This window comes from Microtus ochrogaster, chromosome 6 (genome assembly GCF_000317375.1).
Source record: "Microtus ochrogaster isolate Prairie Vole_2 chromosome 6, MicOch1.0, whole genome shotgun sequence".
Lineage (NCBI taxonomy): Eukaryota > Metazoa > Chordata > Mammalia > Rodentia > Cricetidae > Microtus > Microtus ochrogaster.
Genome location: NC_022013.1, coordinates 65,885,836 through 65,904,235, shown reverse-complemented (window position 1 = coordinate 65,904,235; position 18,400 = coordinate 65,885,836). Strand labels below are relative to the sequence as shown.

The window sequence follows — 18,400 nt, the reverse complement described above, 5'->3', positions numbered from 1 at the left end:
AAGAAAACCAGACAGAATACTAGACAGATGCACGTGTCTAGAATCCCAGCTAGAGCAGGTGAGTTGGGCAAGCTGCCGGCTTTCTTCTCTTTATTGCTAAGTAGCATGATGTTGGTCCCATGCCTGGCTAGACCTGTAACATCTTTGTTTTTAAGATGTATTTATTATGTGTAGAGTATTCTTCCTGCATGTACCTGCACACCAGAAGGGGGCACCAGAGCTCATTATAGATGGTTGCGAGCCACCATGTGGTTGTTGGGAATTGAACTCAGGACCTCTGATCCATCTCAATAATATCTTTAAAACACTCCCAAATAAAACAACAGGTACCTCTGAGTTCAAGACCTGGCGTTGAGTGGGAGCACATCATTTTATAGGGCATATCCTACCTTTCCAAAATTAACAGGTGGGGAAAAATAGTCACAGTAGTCACGATAATTTCCCTCAGCGCCTACAAGGTGTCACATTCTGCAGTGTCTCCATACTTGGCGCTGCTAGAGACTGAATCTATGGTTTTGTGCGTGCTAGACAAGCATTCTGCCACTGAGGTAATCCCCAAGTGTAATTTTACATTTTTAATTTTTGAGACAGGATCTCATTAGGTTACCCACCAGGTCTTAAAGCTGTGACCATCCTGCCTCAGCCTCCCAAGGACATAGGATTATGAAGTCAGGACAGCACAGCTGACTTGCAATAAAGCACTGTAGACTAGTGCTCATTCCGCAAAGGGACCCAGAGGTGGGATGTCTTTACTCCTTTTAATGGAAGTATAGAGGCTCGGGGTTGAGGACCTGTTACGTCGGGGCTAGAGAGTCGTACTGGTAACTGGTACTGAGGTGTGCCCACTCACCAAGTCTCACCCCACAAGCACACATGCAGGACCACAGCACATGACCTCTCACCCAGAACTCCGCCTTGCCATTGTTCTTCTTGCAGCGCTCAGCCAGTACTGACACGCCCACGGTCACCTCAGACAGTGGGTCTTCAGCTGCCCTCATCAGCACAATCTGGATGACACGGCCCTCGTAGATGTGGGCATCGAATGTTGACTTCCACTCAGGATACATGGTGGGCTTCTTCTGTACCAAGGTCTTCCCTCGCTCTGCAACCAGGGCCAGACAGACGACATCAGGCTAGGACTCAAGTCCTTCCTTCCCTCCTTATCCCTCGTTGTCACACAACCTACTCTCTCCCCAGTCCTGAGGGTCTGCTCTGGCTCTCTAGCAAGCCTGCAAGGCACTCTGGCAGCCCACCCTCAGTGCTTCACTTCTGCTTTTCCCTCTCCTGTAACCCTTTGCTCCACCTCCATTTCAGCCTCTCTTTCTGTTACCCAGTGAACACATGGAAGCGTGGCCACATGACAGCCAAGGACTGGTGGCAAGGAACTTGGCCTGACCTTGTCACAAGTCCCAGACAGAGATACGGGTCAATGTATTCCTCAGGTAACCACTAAGCCACAGCCATGACGGGATTGAGGACAAAGACAGTGACAGTGTTTCTAAACCTTCCTGCCATCAAGTGACCCTGATATTCAGAGACTTCCTGGAGGAAGAAGCAGCTCAGCTAGAACCTAATGGGTGTAGGCAGTAGCCAGCAGGGAGCAGAAGGTGAGACCAGAGTGAAGGAAGCATCCCCGTAAGCCACCCTGACCCCAGGTTCCCTCAGAGGTGGGAGGGGGATGTCTCATCTCCTGTGACCTGCCCACCTATCCCTGTTGGGGAAAGAGGGCAAAGCCAAGTCAGTTCTGGAGCACAATAGCCTCAGTGTCCAACTCAGGCCCTGGCCCCAGCAGACATGTGGAAATCGTGGGATGAAACCTAAGACATAGGAGGCTCAATTCAACCAGTTTCAAACCCTGGAGAGAACTGGGTTGCCTCTGTCTTTCTGGTCCTCAGCTGGGTAGGTCAGAGAGATAAGAAGAATCTAGGTGAGAAGGTACCGTGTCTCTCTAGGGACTAGCTTCCAACACTACCTGTGCTGAGTGCCTCCTTCATCTTCACAGCACAGAAAGGCTGGCTTGCCTCATCCTCTGTCTGCAGCGAGCCCAGCTCATAGGAGTTGAAGGAGATGCGCAGGAATGGCGCCATGATGAAGCCTGAAGGGAGATTGTGCATATGATGGATCATGACGGCAAGACAGTAGAGCAGAGGCAGTGGAGACCACTGCTGGGGATACCCAGGCACCCACGTTCCACAGAGAACCCACACCACCTGAACTGCCCACATGGTACACCAAATGCAATAAACAGTGCCAATGGGGAAAGCTGGGCAGTCTAACGTTAAGTCTGGATGTGAGGCACCCTGGTAAAACTAAAAGGTGGGACACCAGACCCATTGGATGACAGCCACTATGGTGACTGCTATTTTGTCAGTCTGCCAGGCCAGGGTGCTGTCCCCATTCCTGAAATGGACCCTGGAGACATTTGAGTAGTCTGTGATCCTGAAGCAATCATGTGGGAAGTCACTGAGTGCCCCTCTCATGGTCAGGGGCCTAAGCAGGCCAGGGATCCAGTATGTGCTGGGCCCCCCCACAGTGTCAGCAATGCCCTCTTCTGGGCTGGGCTCACGAAAGCCCTCTTGATTCTCTGCTGCTTTTGCTCCTAACCACTCAAGCAAAGAAGCGTGGCCAAACTGAGTCCTGCTTCAGCAACCAAAGAAGCCCACTCTTAAGATGGGTAAACTGAGAACCAGACTGAGCCAGACTAGAAGGCTCTACCAACTCTACCCTGACTTGGTTCAGCACACCGCACCCTTCTGAACACAAGCCCCTTGGGTCACATGCCTCCTACCTATTTAGATTTCCTGTCTTTTCAAACTGAGAATGGAGACAGCAACCAAGATCCCTTCCAGGCAGGTAAGGAGGTACGAAAGAGACACGGTGGGGGATGTGGGGAAGGGGTGCAGTTTCACGTTTTCTTCCAAATCTAAAACTATATTTTAATGTTGACTATAATATACAAAGATGGACTCATGATACCCTTACACAAACAAACACACACACACACACACACACACACACACACACCCCACAAACAAAACCACCACCAAAACTCAGTTGCCCAGCATGAGGCAGCTCCCTCCATCTCCTCAGCAGGGCAATCAGAGCAGCAGCCAGGTCTGCCCAGAGCTCCCAGTCCAGATGAGCTCAACAGGAAACATTGACCAGCCCAGAGTGCCCAGCCAGAGTTTAGGACCCACGCCAGAGCAGACAGACTAAAGAGGCCGATTCCACCAAATGCTGCCCGGGTCTGGCTCCTACTCAGTAAAAGGCAGAGCAGGTGTGCAGTCTCAGCCTGTGCCCCTGCCCCCAGTCTCTGACCTGAAACCAGCAGGTGGGCAAATGCTGAGCACTGAACCGGAGGGAAGAAAAAAGAAGCTGCTGTGGGCTCCTGGCCTGGAGTATGCATGAGCATGGGCTTGCAGGGCAACAGATCAGCAAGAATAAGAGGGCCTTAGTGTGCTCTCCGTGGCTATGATAGACACCACCACCAAAGCAGCTTGAGTAGCTTGTTTCATCTTACAGTCTACAGTCCATAATAAAGTGCAGGAGTGTGGAGACCAAGCTGCTTCCTGGCTTGCTTTACAGGCCATCAGCTGCCTTTCTTGAGTTTTGTTTTTTGTTGTTGTTGTTTGTTTTGTCTTTTTACTTTCTAGAGACAGGTTTCTCTATGTAGCTTTGGAGCCTGTCCTGGAACTTGCTTTGTAGAGGCTGGCCTCGAACTCACAGAGATCTACCTTTCTCTGCCTGAGTGCTGGGATTAAAGGCATGCGCCACCACACCAAGCTCAGCTGCCTTTCTTAAGCCTCGCAGGACCACCTGCTCAGCAGTGGCACTGCCTATAGTCAACAGAGCTCTCCCACATCCATCAAGAAAATACTCTACAGACTTGCCTGTAGGCCAATCTGATGGAGGTGTTTTCTCAGTGGGGAAGGGTTAAGTTCACAGAAAGCTAACCAGCACAAGGACAGTCACAGAAGGAGTGCTTGTGTGAGATCCTGTGGGAATAAGATACGATGGAGGTCAGTAGATGGTGGCGTGAAAAGCAAGATACAGAGGACTGTCATTGGTCAAATGTAGGAATCTTGGACAGATGCCCCAAATCCCCAAGGAAAAATGACATCTTGGACCTCCTACTGACCTCAGAGTCTAAGGCATCAAGTGTCCCAGTGAGTGCTTTCAGGGTCTGAAGTAAGAAACAGGGCCCCTCCTAGCACACACTTGCCCTAGGCCACATACCAAAGGCCAAATCACCGCAGGCCCAAGTCTCAGTGAGATCACCAGGAAGAAGGCTGGGTAGTGAGCAGCTGGCTTCATACTTCAGAGGGTAAAGCTGAACAGGCATAGAAAAAATAAGAGAAGGGACTTAGGCTCCTCAGGGACATGAGATTAGAGCCATCCCAGTGGCAAATGGTAAGGCTGGCTAGACACAGGTCCTTGACACCAGTGCTGTCTTGGCTGTGTGGCTATGCAGGCCTTCTGAGTTTCTGCAGCCTCCTACTCCAGGTGAGGGCTGTCCTTGGTCTCTAGGTTGTGCTCATGAGAAGCCCACTAGGATAAGAGCCAGCATCAGCCCGACAGGCCCTGGACACGCCCATTTGTTAATGCTACCCCCATGCCCTACAGGACACCCTCTCTAAGTCTGCTCATGTACCCTACTGGGTCTCTTCTGTGTCCCCAATTCTGAGATGGAAAATCATGTCTGCAGGAGCATGTGGCAACTGATCCTGCACTGGCCCTCCACAAACTTGCTGGCCAGCCTCTCCCACAGCTCCCCCTGGTGTCTAGCTCTGCCAGCAGGCCCAAGGCTTTCCTTGCTCCTAGCTTGCCCTGGGCTCACAGAGCTGTGTGGAAGACAAAGAATCAGAGCAGCCACAGGAGGGTGATGCAGGGAGCTGACCCGTGGGCTGCCCTTGAGGTCTGTACTTCAGCTCCCACTCATCACAGCTTACTGTTACAAGCCACTGGAGGGAAAACCACAACCACAGCAGGTCTGGGCCCCAGCCCTGAACCTGCATCCAGGCCACAGTGCTACCAGCACTGGGGAGTCGTGGTCTTTGTGGGCTGCCATGGACTACCCAAGAGTCATTCAGGAGTCAAATCACCTTGCCCCAAGTTTCTGGGACAAAAATGAAGGCAAAGGCGCCTGCCAGTGCTAATGCCCATTTGGCTCTCATTTGGAGTATCCAGACCTTAGAAGGGAAACAAGCTAGCATCTGCTGCCATCTCAGGGTGATCCTGAGAGAGGCTCTGGGCAAGAGTGGCCATCTGCACAGGGAAGTCGGTCTGCCCACAGGCTGCTGTGTCTGTGCAGTGGTGGGAAGACTAGGGGTGAGCAGAACACAAAGGCAAGGTGTGCCCAGTATTTATAAACCCCATGCAAATAGGCCCAGGGTCACAGGCCCCAAAGGAAGGATACTGCCTGGACCTCAGACTTTGCAGGCCCAGGGGACAGCAGGGTCTATCCTCACAGCATTCCACGGGGGAGCAGTGGGCCTTCCCCATTGTTGGGAGCTCTGAGCCTCTATGCTCTTGCTCTCCCATTCTGTCTATGAGGAAGAGACCAAGGGAAAGAGCCAAACAGCCAAGATGTCAATCTCAGCTCACCCGCTTCTGAGAATCTGTCCTGTCCAAGATGACAACATACTGCATTCGCCTTGCACACTTTATCCCTGTGCAGCCCCAGGTAGGATTTTCTAGAGAAAGAAATCAAGGTTTCAAGAGGGTAAGTGACTTACTCAAGATCACACAGCGGTAAGTGGTAAATAAAGGGTGGGAAGATTTGAACGCAGGCCTATTGGATGCTGCAGTTCTTTCTACACTCATCCTGCATCCTGGACTGGCCCTAGGCCTGCCCTCAAGGCCACTCCTCTCCCCTTGCACAGACACCTTAACTATTGTTTTTTTCTCCATTTCTGAAAACATAAACTGGCCTGGGTCCCTATCCTTGCCAGAAATCAGAAGCCTTGAGGTAAGGAAGGCAGTAGCTAAGTCACAGCAGACAGGTCACCTTTTCCAGAGCAGATAGAAACCTGTTTCCAGACAGCCCAAGGTATTGAGTGAGGCTAGCCTCAATGTGACCAGGGAGGCACGGGCTGGCAGCAGAATGGCACCTCCTATGGGCAGGCAGGGAGTGCTAGTCTGAGGTAGGCAGGTGCGAGTGGCAGAGGCTACATGAAGTAGGATCAGGGCTCCTCAGGGCTTTGCTCCCGGGTAGCTGTTGAAGAAGTCAGATGACCCACCAGGCGCTTCAGCTGATGTTTTCTTGAGCCTGTCCACACTTTCCCATAGCAGTCTGATCGAGGTCTCTCTTCTCATCCCCAGTCCCAGCCTTCCCCACTGTCCAGTGGACAAAACCCTACGGCCTGTGAGACAGAACCAGACCAGGTAGAGGGAGTCTGTGGGATCTGAGACCTTTTATGCAGAACCTTGACCTTAGTTTTCAATGTACTACAAGGAGCTGGAGACATCTCCAAAAGAGAGCTCCTGGTAGTACAGAGCTGGACTAGATGCCAGTGGCAGCAAAGTGATGCCCTCCTGGGGCTGTCACCTACTCGGTGTATAGGCCTGCGAGGGAGAGAGGGAGAGAGGGATGGGATGGATTGAGAGGTGCTGTGACAAGCAGAGTAGAAGAAGCTGGCCCTGCAGTTGTAAAGAACAGAGTCGGCATGAAGAACAACCAATCTGGGCCTGTGAACAGAAGCACCTGGGAGGCTGACCTCCATGGTGGAATTCCCAGACAGAACCAGGTCAAGGAGGCCATGGGTTTTCACAACTCAGAAAACAGGGCCAGCAGGAAGAGCAGAGAGATGGCCTCTACCAGAGCCCATGGTCTGGTAACAGCCAGGTCCCAGAGCAGGGAATGCCTTCCATGGGACTGGCCTCATGTCCTTGCCACCCCTCGGGACCATGTACTCTCCTTCCCTGACTCTTCAATGCTCTTATTCCTCCCTGCTTTCAACCACAGCACCCTCTCTCAGCTGTGACCTTCCCACAGCATGGAACCTTCTCAGCTAGCACTGTTCCTAGAAGTCAGATACCTTAACCTGCCATTTAAGGCTTCCTACACCCTGGCCCCATCTTGGTCTCCATCTCAAATCCCTCTGGCTGCTTGGCACCTCACCTGTCAGCCCCCATGAACCTGTGCAGTGTCTCCTCAGCCAGAATGGCCTTCTTCTCATGTACCAATCCAAAAGCCAGCCCTGGTAATCTTTCCTCACTCCTGATGAAGGCAGCTGCTGCTGACTAGTAATCTGTGCCACTGTCTCAAGTGCTGAGGACTTGGGTTTGTTGTAGGTGGGATGGTGTCTCTCCCTCGACTTCCATCATCTCTCTCCTGGCTACGTGATGGCCGCTCAAGAATCTCACTGCTAAGAGCTTATGCTGATAGAACTCAGTATAAGACCCTCAATCAATTCAACTCAATCCAACACATACACACACAAAACCATGAAAACCTGGGTTAGTTACATGCCAGTGTGGTGGGCACTGTCTGTAATTCCATCACTCAGCAAGAGCTACAGAAGGACCCTACCTCAAAACCAAAAAGAATCCCAAACACAGTGCATGGGCATAGGAAGTGGGTCCTGGGTGGCATAGCCGTACCTTTCCAGTTGCACAGGGGTCGGGCTACCCTAAGAATCCAGTGAAAGCTGGGATCTTCTCAGGAAAATATGCACGCAGTGACATGACTGCACAAAACAGGTGGGGACTGGAACCACAAAGGTTTGCCTCAGTCCCAGGCTGGTCCCTGAGTGAGTACCCCAGACAGAACAGGCTGATGGGACACAGTGTGGTGGAAGGCAGAGGAGGACGGAGCAGGATGGGGCCAGGGTTTGCTCAGGCAGTGAGGATCGGGAGTGAGAGCACTGAAGTAGAAAAGAGGCCATAAATGTCTCCTGGCTGGGGTGGCTGGAGGGCGTCCAGCCTGAGAGCCAGGACTCGGTCGGGTTCCTGTCCAATGGCTCACAAGTCTTCTGCCAACACACATGGGGTAGGAATGCTTCAAGCCTGCACTGGGCTCAGAACTATAGTTTTCTCACAGACCCCCAGGATCAGGACTCTCTGAGCTCAATGAATGGAAAAATTGCAGGTATCCATGAGGGATAATCAAAAGCCCTTCATGGCCCAAGCCTGAAGCCAGCTCCTTCGAGGACAAGAGGTTCTCTGTGAGAAGCCATGTGGAGGGAGAACATCCAGGATTCTCCAAAAACAACCACACACATGTACACACATGGGCACACCAGCTAACCTAAACACACGCATGAGGAGTCTCCTTCGAAGGCAGACACACACAGAGCTACACACACCCTGCCCTAGGATAACACACACACACACACACACACACACACACACACACACAGTGTGCTAAGTCATAATATACAGACAGGTAACAGACACACTCTAGGCAAAGAGAAACTCAGAGACCTGGAAGGACCTTGCATATCTGATAGATCTGGCACCGAGTATGGCTTCTCCTGTCACAGGATCCTTGGGCACAATGGCTGGAGAGAAAAGGAGGGAATGAGAAAGATAGCAAGGAACCGGGCCAGGATGAGTTTTCCTCTTCAGAAGATCCAAAGAGAATTCAAAATACAGAAGGAAAGGACAGGCTGGTCAAGCACATCCCAAGGCAGGCCTCAACTTGCCCACCTGCCTGCAGGGCCCTGAGAGGAAGTGAGCCAATGCTGAAGCTGGAGCTCACAAGTGGCAGTCACAGACCTGGTGACTGAGGGAGGACTTTAAGTGCTGTGGTGGGGGCAGCCCACACATGCCCTCCATGAGCCCCAGGCTCACACTACAGAAGATGACCAAGAGGCTGAGCAATTAAATCAAAGCCACAAAGCCAATGGGGGCCAGGAGGGGGAAGGGAGAGGGGAGGGGAAAGAGTTTCCAGCTCAAACTCTTAGACCTGCCCATCAGACGTATAAGGGCTGAGGGACTATGTTTGCAGAGGGGGACTGCTCTAGTGCCCCCCAGTTGGTGGTCCCAAGTCTCTCCACCCCCTCTCAAAGAGGGTCCCCAGAATGTTCAGATTTATAACAATAAACTATTTTGTGTCCGGGAGAAGGCAAAATGGCCACTTTGGTCTTTTGCTACCTGTCTATAACCTCCAAGATGGGCAATGTGTGGAGGACAGGCCTAGCACCTCAGGGATCTGGAGAAAGCTGGAAAAGCTAGGAGCACCCATATGTGGGCCATCCCCTCACAAGTTAATAAATAAACTGGTGAGCTCAGGCCTAAAAGGGTTGGGTGGATATAGTTTAGAATATGGCCAAGCCTCTCTAGTATCTCCATCTGCAATACGGGAATGATCACACCCATAGACCATGCTGAGCATGGGGCCTGGAGTGAGGCAGAGATATACACAGAAGCTGCACCCCGCCATCCTCCACCTGGCCCTCTCTCTCCCACCTGCCCCACTACCCATCTCCAGGTGTCTTTGATCCTCTTGGGGTTAATCCAGCTGTGGGATGCCCTAAACTGCCTGCTACTCCAGGATCCCAGCTAGGCTACTGTCGTTGAGTCCACAGTCAACAATAGCTCCTCATGGCCCAGAAATCTCCATGTCTTGATAACCTAGACTCATAAGCTTTCTCTGGCTCTGCCACTGGTGAACTCCAGACATCCTCCTACCATGTCCCCACCAGCCCTGCAGTCTATACCACATAGACATCTGATCCAGTCTAGGCCTAGTGGCAGGCCTGTTTACTCAACATGTCTAGAGATGTGATCCAAAGCTTCTGCTGTTGTGAAAACAGCAGCTCAACGACCACAGGCCTGCCCTCCTGGCCCCAGGAGGGACCTCTGAGGGACAGCTGTTCTATCCTGTATCTGAGGTCTTCCAAGTTTTCCCACCAAAGGGAGGCCCTTTCCTCCCCAGCCTGGCTTTAGATTCTCAGGTCTCACTTTGGACCTAGAACCCTATACTGTAGGCGTACATGCCCACCTGGCTCTCCAACCTCACCGCATGAATGAGTCAAAAAAAAAAAAAGTTCAAATTAGCCTACAGCAGCCTACTAATGCCCTGCTTCCATGTATCTTCATCTGCCAGAGTGCCCACGTTCACAGTCATCAGGCCAGAAACCTGGGGCCTGTTTTCTGCTTGCCTGCCTTCCCCACACAGCCCACTCCCAAGCCTACCTTTGTAGTGAGCTTCCAAACCTCTTCTGATTCCACCTCCTACCCCAACCTGGTAGCTACTGCCAAGCCCAGTTGGAATACCTGCCTCCCTACAGCTCACCTTCCCCCACTAATTCTGATGTCCCAGCTCCCAACAGGGCTTTCAAAACTTTTAAGACAAAGTAAACCCTGTCACCCCTGACTCAGCTCCTAGTGTTTCCCACCAGATCTATCTACCTGTAGCCTTGGCCTCCCTGAGGGCAGCTGCCTTCTCCTCATCCCTGTGCCCTGGCTATAGGGACCCTTTCACTTCCCTGAAACCAAGTTCCTTCTATGAGGAGCTTTTGTGTGTGCAGTGTTCTCTTTTCCTATGCCCTACCCCTCACAGTGGCTCTTTCCCATCACGTCTCACATGGACACCCCTGCTCTGCCCATCATTGCCCCTGTAACTTCACGATAGCCTTACATTTGGCACAAGCTTCCATTGGTCTCCAGCCCTCCAACCTCCTGGGCCTGTGTGCTACACCACCATCCTTACCATTCTTCATCGCCAGAGACTTTCAGCCTCTTGGTCCCAAACAGCAATGGGCAAAGACAAGTTGACCTTTTCTGTATTCCTGGGACATGACGGTTCCTCCCACTAACTGCTACATATTAGCGACGCAACACGGATGGGCATACAAGCCTCACTTTCCAACCTAATCAGTTCCAAATGCCTGACCCAAAGGGTGACTTCAGGGGTCCCAAGGATAGGCAACCGGATAAGAGGGCTCATCACCCACCTCCTCATTATGGGCCCAAGCAGAGAGGAGCGGAGAAGAGCCCTAAGCAGCTAGTTGTGGGCTGCCTTTCCCTTCTCGTCATACACTGTTGTGAGATCTGTTTTCCTCATTTTGAAAGGGAGCGAAGGGGACACAAATAAGAGCAGACTGTGCTGCTGACTGGGCATAGCTACTCTGCCCTGGGGCCCCTTCTGAAGAGGACATAGGAACACCAAATCAATAGAGCCCTCCCCAATGCCTACTATTGTGGGTAGCAACAGAACTAACAGAATGAGAGAGTCACAGATCTAATAGCCAGGTGGCTGTGGCACCCGGCCAGTCCCAGCCCATCAAACAATAATGGCACATTATTAATATCATTTAATAGACCTGAATAGTTAGTCACTCTGTACCAGGCACTAAGTGCTTTCCATGCCTTCAGTTCCTGCTATTGTTTGTTTGTTTTATAGTTGTGGGTTTTTTTTATTTTTCAAGACAGGGTTTCTCTGTGTAGCCCTGACTGTCCTGGAACTCACTTTGTAGACCAGGCTGGCACTGAACGCAGAGATCCACTTGCCTCGGTCTCCCAAGGGCTTAGATCAAAGCAGTGCACCACCACCACTCAGCCAGTTCCTGCTATTTTGCATACATTATCTGCTGTTTCCCAAGTAGCTCATAAAAGTGAATATAAACATCATTGTCAGAGAAAAAAACCAAGGTACTGGGTGTGAAAACCACTTGCACAGATTTATCCACACGGCTGCTTGGTGCCTCCTAATTTTCAGAACACAGCCCCTTGCAGGTGGCAGTGCCTACTGGTGCTGAAGTTCCTGTGCTCTGGCTTACAGGCTTGGAACAAGGGAGGACCTGGGGTTGTGGGGCTGCAGGCAACTTATTGGTCTCAGGCCCTTGTCTTCCATCAGAGTTTCAGACAAGCCTGGACAGTCTTGGTATGGAAAGCCTGATCAACTGGCCTAACCCACGGGTCAGACACTACTCCCCTCATAGGCAGAACTGGGGTGAAGCAAGCCACAGGCAGAGCTGGTCAGTCCTACTCTGAAACCACTTCCTGGGCAGCCCAGAGGAAGTGAGTCTCCAGAAACATCTTGGACCAGCTGGGTCTCTTTCCTGGGCCCAAGCCTCGGAGACTGGGCCCCAGGAGGAAAATGTGCTGCTGGGCAGGCCGCAGAATTCAGCAACTCCACTCTCTCCAGGTAGAGTGTGAGGACATAGCAGCTGTAGGTCCCCCATTGGCCTATGATCACCTTGGCCCCATGACCAAACAGCCCACTCACTTCCTCTTCTGTGGCATTAGCCACAGCTTGCAGCAGCTGACTAGAACCTCCTCCACACTTGTGCCCTTATCTCCAAAGTCAAACCCTGGTCAGCCTGGGGGCCTAGGTCATGTGGGCAGATCCCCCTCACACTATGGCCTAACTTCCTCCAACCCTGGTGATTTCTTTTTTTTTTTTTTTTAGACAGGGTTTCTCTATGTGGATTTGTCAATCTACGTTGACCAGCTGGCCTTGAACTCACAGAGATCCACCTGCCTCTGCCTCCTGAGTGCTGGGATTAAAGGCACGCACTACTACCTCCCAGCTAGCCCTGGTGATCTGAGCTCCACCTAGACCCTTACAGTCAGGTGACAGACTCTGACTGCCAGAGTGGGTAACAATCCAGACCAGGGCTCCCCATCTGACCTAGCATGGGCATTGTGTGATGTGTGTGGATAGTCAGAGAAGGAAGTACGACTCTGCAGGAGTGTATAAGTCTGTTCCTTGAGGAAATGCATGTGAATAACTGTGCTTACATGGAGGCAGTGTGTGCCTGGGGCGAATATGCCAAGTGCAGCCTGCATTGTCTACCTGTGTGAGCATGTGCAGTCTCTGCCAGCCAGCCAGAGGATGTTTGAGTTTGCAGGAGTCAGGTCCTTGGCTGATAAACCTAAAGCTTAAGTGTTGGGAGGAGCTGGCTTCCCTGGCTTCAGGCAGCTGAAAGTCCCAAACAGATCAACCCCTCCCCACCAGGTCCTGGGTAGGATGAATAGATAGAAGACCCAGAGAGGACCCTTATCCTATTCCCACTGGAGTGAAAACCTCAACCTCCTCCCTCTCCACACTGAGATGCTTTAAACACCTCCACAAGTCCTGCACTAACAGTGGCTAACAGCCAGAGAGTGGGAATGGGGCTGATCAAGGGACCCCTGAAGGGAAACCACCCTTGCCAGCCTGCCCTGTCACTCTGCGGATTCCAGGACACACACATGCATGTGTGTACGCACATGCAGACCTCTGCTCACAGGGGCTCCTCCAGGCACACACAGAACTACTTCCTTCCTCCTTCCTCCTGTTTCTTCTTTTTTTTTCTGTTTGTTTTGGGTGCTGGGGCTTATACGAGGGCTTCACACACTAAGCACACTACCACAGAGCTGGGGCACCTAGGTCAGAGGACTTTGTCAACAGGGGCTCAAGGAAGCAAGCCTGGCCCAATAGGGGCACTGCTAACTTCAGAGACTTGCAGCCTTCCCCTGGCATCCCTCAAAGACAGTGCCCAGCAGAGCTCAGCTCTGAATCAGGAGGCTGAGGAGACAAGGGAGAAGTAGGAGACCACTCGGTCCCCCTGGGAGACGCCATCCTATTCCAGACAAGCACTCGACGCACCACGGGGCACAGGTGAACCTGTTTCCTGCGACACGAGGGCAGTTTGAGGAAGCACAGGAAAGCTGACGCAACCCTTGGTTTACATGCTACTGTCCCTCAAACTGACCAAAAGCAGTGTCATAGCATCTTCTCTCTCAGTACTGGGGTTCCAGTCCTCTGAATTCCAAGGTCAAAGCCACAGCCAGGTATCAAGCAGGAAGCCCCTTATGGACAAAGCAATGGGCACCTCTGCTAGACACTCTGCTTCACACCCAGATCACAGCTTTTTAATGCAACTTGGGATCCAGCCAGTCCCAATGGAAGAAGACAAGTCTTGAAGAGAAAGGGTACCCTGGCACAGTGCCATGCCCATCTGCCCTAGACGATCCATCCTACCCAGGCCTCCCGGCTCCTGCTGCAGCAGTCACTCACTAACCACCAGAAGTAAGTAGGCCCAACGCCCTTGCCTGGGCCAATTCCCAGCAGACCTGTAGAAACAGGAGAAAACAGCTGAGCTGGGAGGCTCAGCCAAACAGGCTCCAGCACCAGCCAGCCTCCGCACAGCCAGCACAGGCCGGCTCAGCATTGCTGGGCGAAGGAGGTCAGGCTTCCCTGGGCTTGACTTTCTCTTCTGTCGCTGGCTATTAGGCTCAAATTCTCCTGGGAACCAGCTACATGTCCCTTCCATGTTAGGGTCTAGAACATTGTGTCCTTGTCCAAAACATTTCGAGTATGGTAAGGAGGCCATGGAACATGGTAGGGGTGGGGGGTGAGCACCTGTTCTGACCCTCCTGTCAAGGAGGTGGACCTAAAGGTTTTGGAGTTGCAGGGCACAATCAAGCACCAACCTCAGACAATTCCTTTGACCCCCCCCCCTTTTTGTTATAGATAAGAACAGGGTCTCATGTCACCCAGACTGGCTTCAAATTCACTATGTAAACTGAGTGAGCCTTTCAGCCCACCCCTACCTTTTTGAGACTGAGCTTCTCTGTGTATCCCTGGTTGCAAGATCCACCTGCCTCTACATCCTGGGTGCTGGGATTAAAGGTGTGTCACTATGCCCAACTGTAAGCCTAATTTTTAACTGGGGGGAAATATTACTGCTCCAATGCCTCAGGTGGCTCTGAGGCTTCAAAACATGTCTTGCCAGCTCTTGTGCTAGATTCACAGTGAAAGCAAGAGATGACCGTAATACGGTAAAACACAACCTGTAAGCCTAGTTACTCAGGGGCCCAAGGCAGGAAAAGCAAAAATTCAAGGTGAATGTGTGCTACACGGAAAGAAAGTTCATGGCCAGACTGGGCAACCTAATGTGATTGTCTCAAAAACTAAAAAAAGAAGAGTTCAGTGATCCTTCCAAGTAGGGTCCCAGGTTCAGTGCCACTAAGAAAGCAAGAGGACAGAGTAGTAATAGTAATTCATCTCGGTCCTTGTTTCGTGGTCTCAGGTGATTCTCACATGACTATCGCACCCTTGTACAGTTGAACACACTGAGGCCTAGAGATATCCTGACCAGGAGGAATGGCAAAGGCAGCACAGGGTCCTAGCCTAAGTATCTGGCATTCCCACTGCAAGCTAGGTCCCCTCAAAAAGTCCCACCCCTTGCAGGGCAGTGGTGGTGCACACTTTTAATCCCAGCACTTGGAAGGCAGAGGCAGGTGGATCTCTGTGAGTCAGAGGTCATCCCGGTCTGCAGAGGGAGTTCCAGGGCAGGTACACAGAGAAACACTTTCTCGAAAAACAACAACAAAGAAGTCCCACTCCCCCAACTAGAGACCCCATCTCTACTTCCTGAAGCAGAGGCAGCCTCAGGCTTTATCTTGCCATCAGTACTTAAATGATTTCCAGTTTAAATTTAAACTCCAATTAGCTGTGCCAGATAAATGGTGTCAGAACCCTGCAATAATCACAGTTCTGAGTCACCCCCACTCCCCCCACCATAGCTACAGAGATTGGGGGCCGGTTGGGGTGGGGCTGAGCAGGGTTGAACAGGTCTGGGTTCTGGTACTCCGGAGAATCCTCCTTCCTGCCTGCAGCCTAGTCAGGGAGGCAGGAAGAGGCAAACGACACGCTACAAGGGAAATATGGTCCCAGATTCCAGAAGACTAGGGCAGCCAGCCAGGAACGGTCCCCACATAAGACCTCACATGTGTGGTAGCCAAGACTACTGAAGAATCTGAGTCCTCAATTTCTCTGCTCTACAAAGAAAACTCAGCATACAGAGGCCTGGCTTGGGACTCCTAGTCTTTTTTTTTTGTTTTTTTTTTTTTTTTTTTTTTTTTTTTTTTTTTTTTTTTTTTTTTTTTTTTTTTCGAGTTAGGGTTTCTCTGTGTCTTTGGAGCCTGTCCTGGAACTAGCTCTGTAGACGACCAGGCTGGCCTCAAACTCACAGAGATCCGCCTGCCTCTGCCTCCCAGGGACTCCTACTCTTACAGAGCCCATGGCTTTTTTGGTCCAGAACCTGAAGTCTTGAGCATATCACTGCAAACCCAGAACTTTCTCCAGGTTTCTCCTTCTCTCCAGCAGCCAGGGCTGGGCTTCTGCATGCAGAGCACACACACCCAGCACCTCCTGTTCTCCAGTAAGCTTACCCACAGCTGGGCACCCAGCATCCCTCCTAGTCCTACTGCCCATACCCTCTCACACCCTCCTGTTGCTGTTATCCACAGCCACTGTCACGCCTCAACACCTGCATACTGTCAGACCACGCGTCTCCTACCAGTCACGCTCTCCCATTACAGCCCCGGACTGCCAGTGTCACCCTCAGCATGGTCTTGTCATATACCAAAGCCTTTACACCATCACACAGATACTGCCACTGAGGAAACACACCAGTACACCACAACCACCCTCGGCTGGGCTGCTCACCACACCCAGGCTAATCCACAGCAGGAACGAGGAAACCCAAGGACCAGTCCCCTCCCTCTATACCAGATCAGCCTGGGCATAGAAGATCAGCAGCAGCGGGGAAGAACCGAAAACGATTGTAGGCACTCTTAAACAGACACACTCACACACAAGCCTTGTGGGTTGGCCTGCCTATAGTGTGGGCTCCTATAATTAAAGGATCTACTCATGGCCAGATGGTCACCATTACATGGTGCACATAGGACTTTTGGGACACATATGGATACATATACACACATGAGCAAGCAAAGACACATATCACAAAATAGAGGGGAGACCAATGGCAATTCGCCTTCGCCAAGACATGATGTATAACGTTGTAAGAGTCAAGCATAAAGCCTCAAGACACATAGTCATAAACATACAAGCAAGTCACACGTGGAACAGGACACCGAGAAAGTCCTACAGTGACAAACAATACACAAGGAGACAAGATACATAACATACCCACAGGCCCAAACACAGACAGCAACAGAAGTTAAGCTCCTCCAAGGGCCCAAGGTAGGAACCAGAGGAGAAAGGAATCCCACGCCCCCCCCCACTTATTCTAAATCCTCCTGACAGGTTTAAGTGGGGTTGCTTAGTGAGGCCCGCTTCCCTCCCCTCTCCTATACCGAGGAAGTTGGGGAAGTGGGAACCGTTGTGGTGGTGTTTTTGGTCTCCCTCTCTGATGCCAGCCAGCAGGGCAGGGCACTCCCATCACTGCAGCCCTATCACCTTACTAGGCCCCCCAGAGGGAGTGGCGTCTCTCCTGTGGGACAGAGACTGACAGCACCAGGCAAAGGCTACCGGGAGAGGGGGCTCCGAGGGGCGGAGAGGACCGGGGAAATGGTAAGAACTGGAGCCACGCCCAGCCCAGAGACAGACGGAGAGCCAAGACACTGAGACCGAGAGCAGAGATAGGGCGAGGAGGAGGCGCCGCGCCGGTCCGCCCGCCTGGGACCCAGGCGCAGGAGGCTAGGACTACGGGCGGCCCGGCCTCCCCCAGTGGTGGAAAAGGACCGGAGGCTGGACTGGCAGGGGCCTGCGAGCGTGGGCCGGGGGCGCGGCTCCGGGAGGACTGGGTCGAGGGGGCGGCGGGTCTGGCGGGCGTAGGGAGACGGAGTACACGGACGGCAAGGGGGCAGCAGACTCGGCCTGGGAGAGGAGGACCAGGCAAGAGGGGGTGGGGACCGACGAACGTGTAGAGGCCCTCGGGAGATTCCGGAGGATCGCACGGACCCTCGGTGGAGTTGAAGGCGCCCAGAAGGGTAAAGATGCCGGGAGCAGTAACGCCTGGGCTCCTGCCGTCGAAGAGAATGTCAGACAGAGGCACCGGCGGGTCTCCGTGCTCGGCGGGACTCCGGCTTCTAATGGCTCAGTTTCTCAGTTTTAGAACCAGGAACCGAGGAAGGAAGAGGGGAAAGGAAGCCATCGGAGAGAGAAGAAGGGCAAAAGGCCGCTGCGCCCTCGAGTTAGCTCGGACCCCGCGCCCGGGCCCAGCTCGCACTCACCTCCCGACGCAGGGCCAGGCGCCAGGGGTCCCGGAGGACCGGGGTCTGTCTCGCGGCGAGGCTTTCCCCGATGCGCGTGGACGGGGAGGTCAGCACCGGCCTGGTGAGGATTGGCCCGGCGGCCAGTGGGGACCGGAAGGGTCCCGGCACCGAGGGTAGAAGTCCGGGGGCCGCTCGCGGGATCCCGCGGCCGCCGCCTCCTGCTCTGGCGCCGCGGCACACGGAAGTGCGAGGGGGCGGGGCTGCGCGACCTCACCCAGGTGCCGGCCCTGGCCCCGCCCACACTCAGGACCCGCCCCACGGGCGCCCGCCCCTTCGAAACTCCGCCCACGAGAACCGGGGGTCCGGCGCGTCTCAGCCTCTTTCAGCCTCAGGTCTCAGGCCTCTTTGGCTCTCAGTTGCGCCTCGCCCGCCAGTGGCACGCAAGCCACTCTGGGGACTATTTTATACTCTGAGGCCAAAGTGGGGGCACAGCACACAC

At 52.8% G+C, this 18,400-nt stretch overlaps 1 protein-coding gene across 1 annotated transcript in view; it reads right to left on the bottom strand.

Annotated features, from left to right (window-relative positions):
- Prkcd (protein kinase C delta) overlaps window positions 1-18,161 on the bottom strand; it is a 30,326-nt gene extending 12,165 nt beyond the window's left edge. Inside the window, exons 1-3 of the mRNA XM_005348751.2 lie at window positions 17,920-18,161; window positions 1,973-2,095; window positions 903-1,102 (exon numbers count right to left, since the gene is read on the bottom strand). Coding sequence (XP_005348808.1) covers window positions 903-1,102; window positions 1,973-2,087 — 315 coding nt within the window. The 5' untranslated portion in view covers window positions 2,088-2,095; window positions 17,920-18,161. The remainder of the gene's footprint in view (window positions 1-902; window positions 1,103-1,972; window positions 2,096-17,919) is intronic.
- Between the last annotated feature and the right edge of the window lie 239 nt (window positions 18,162-18,400).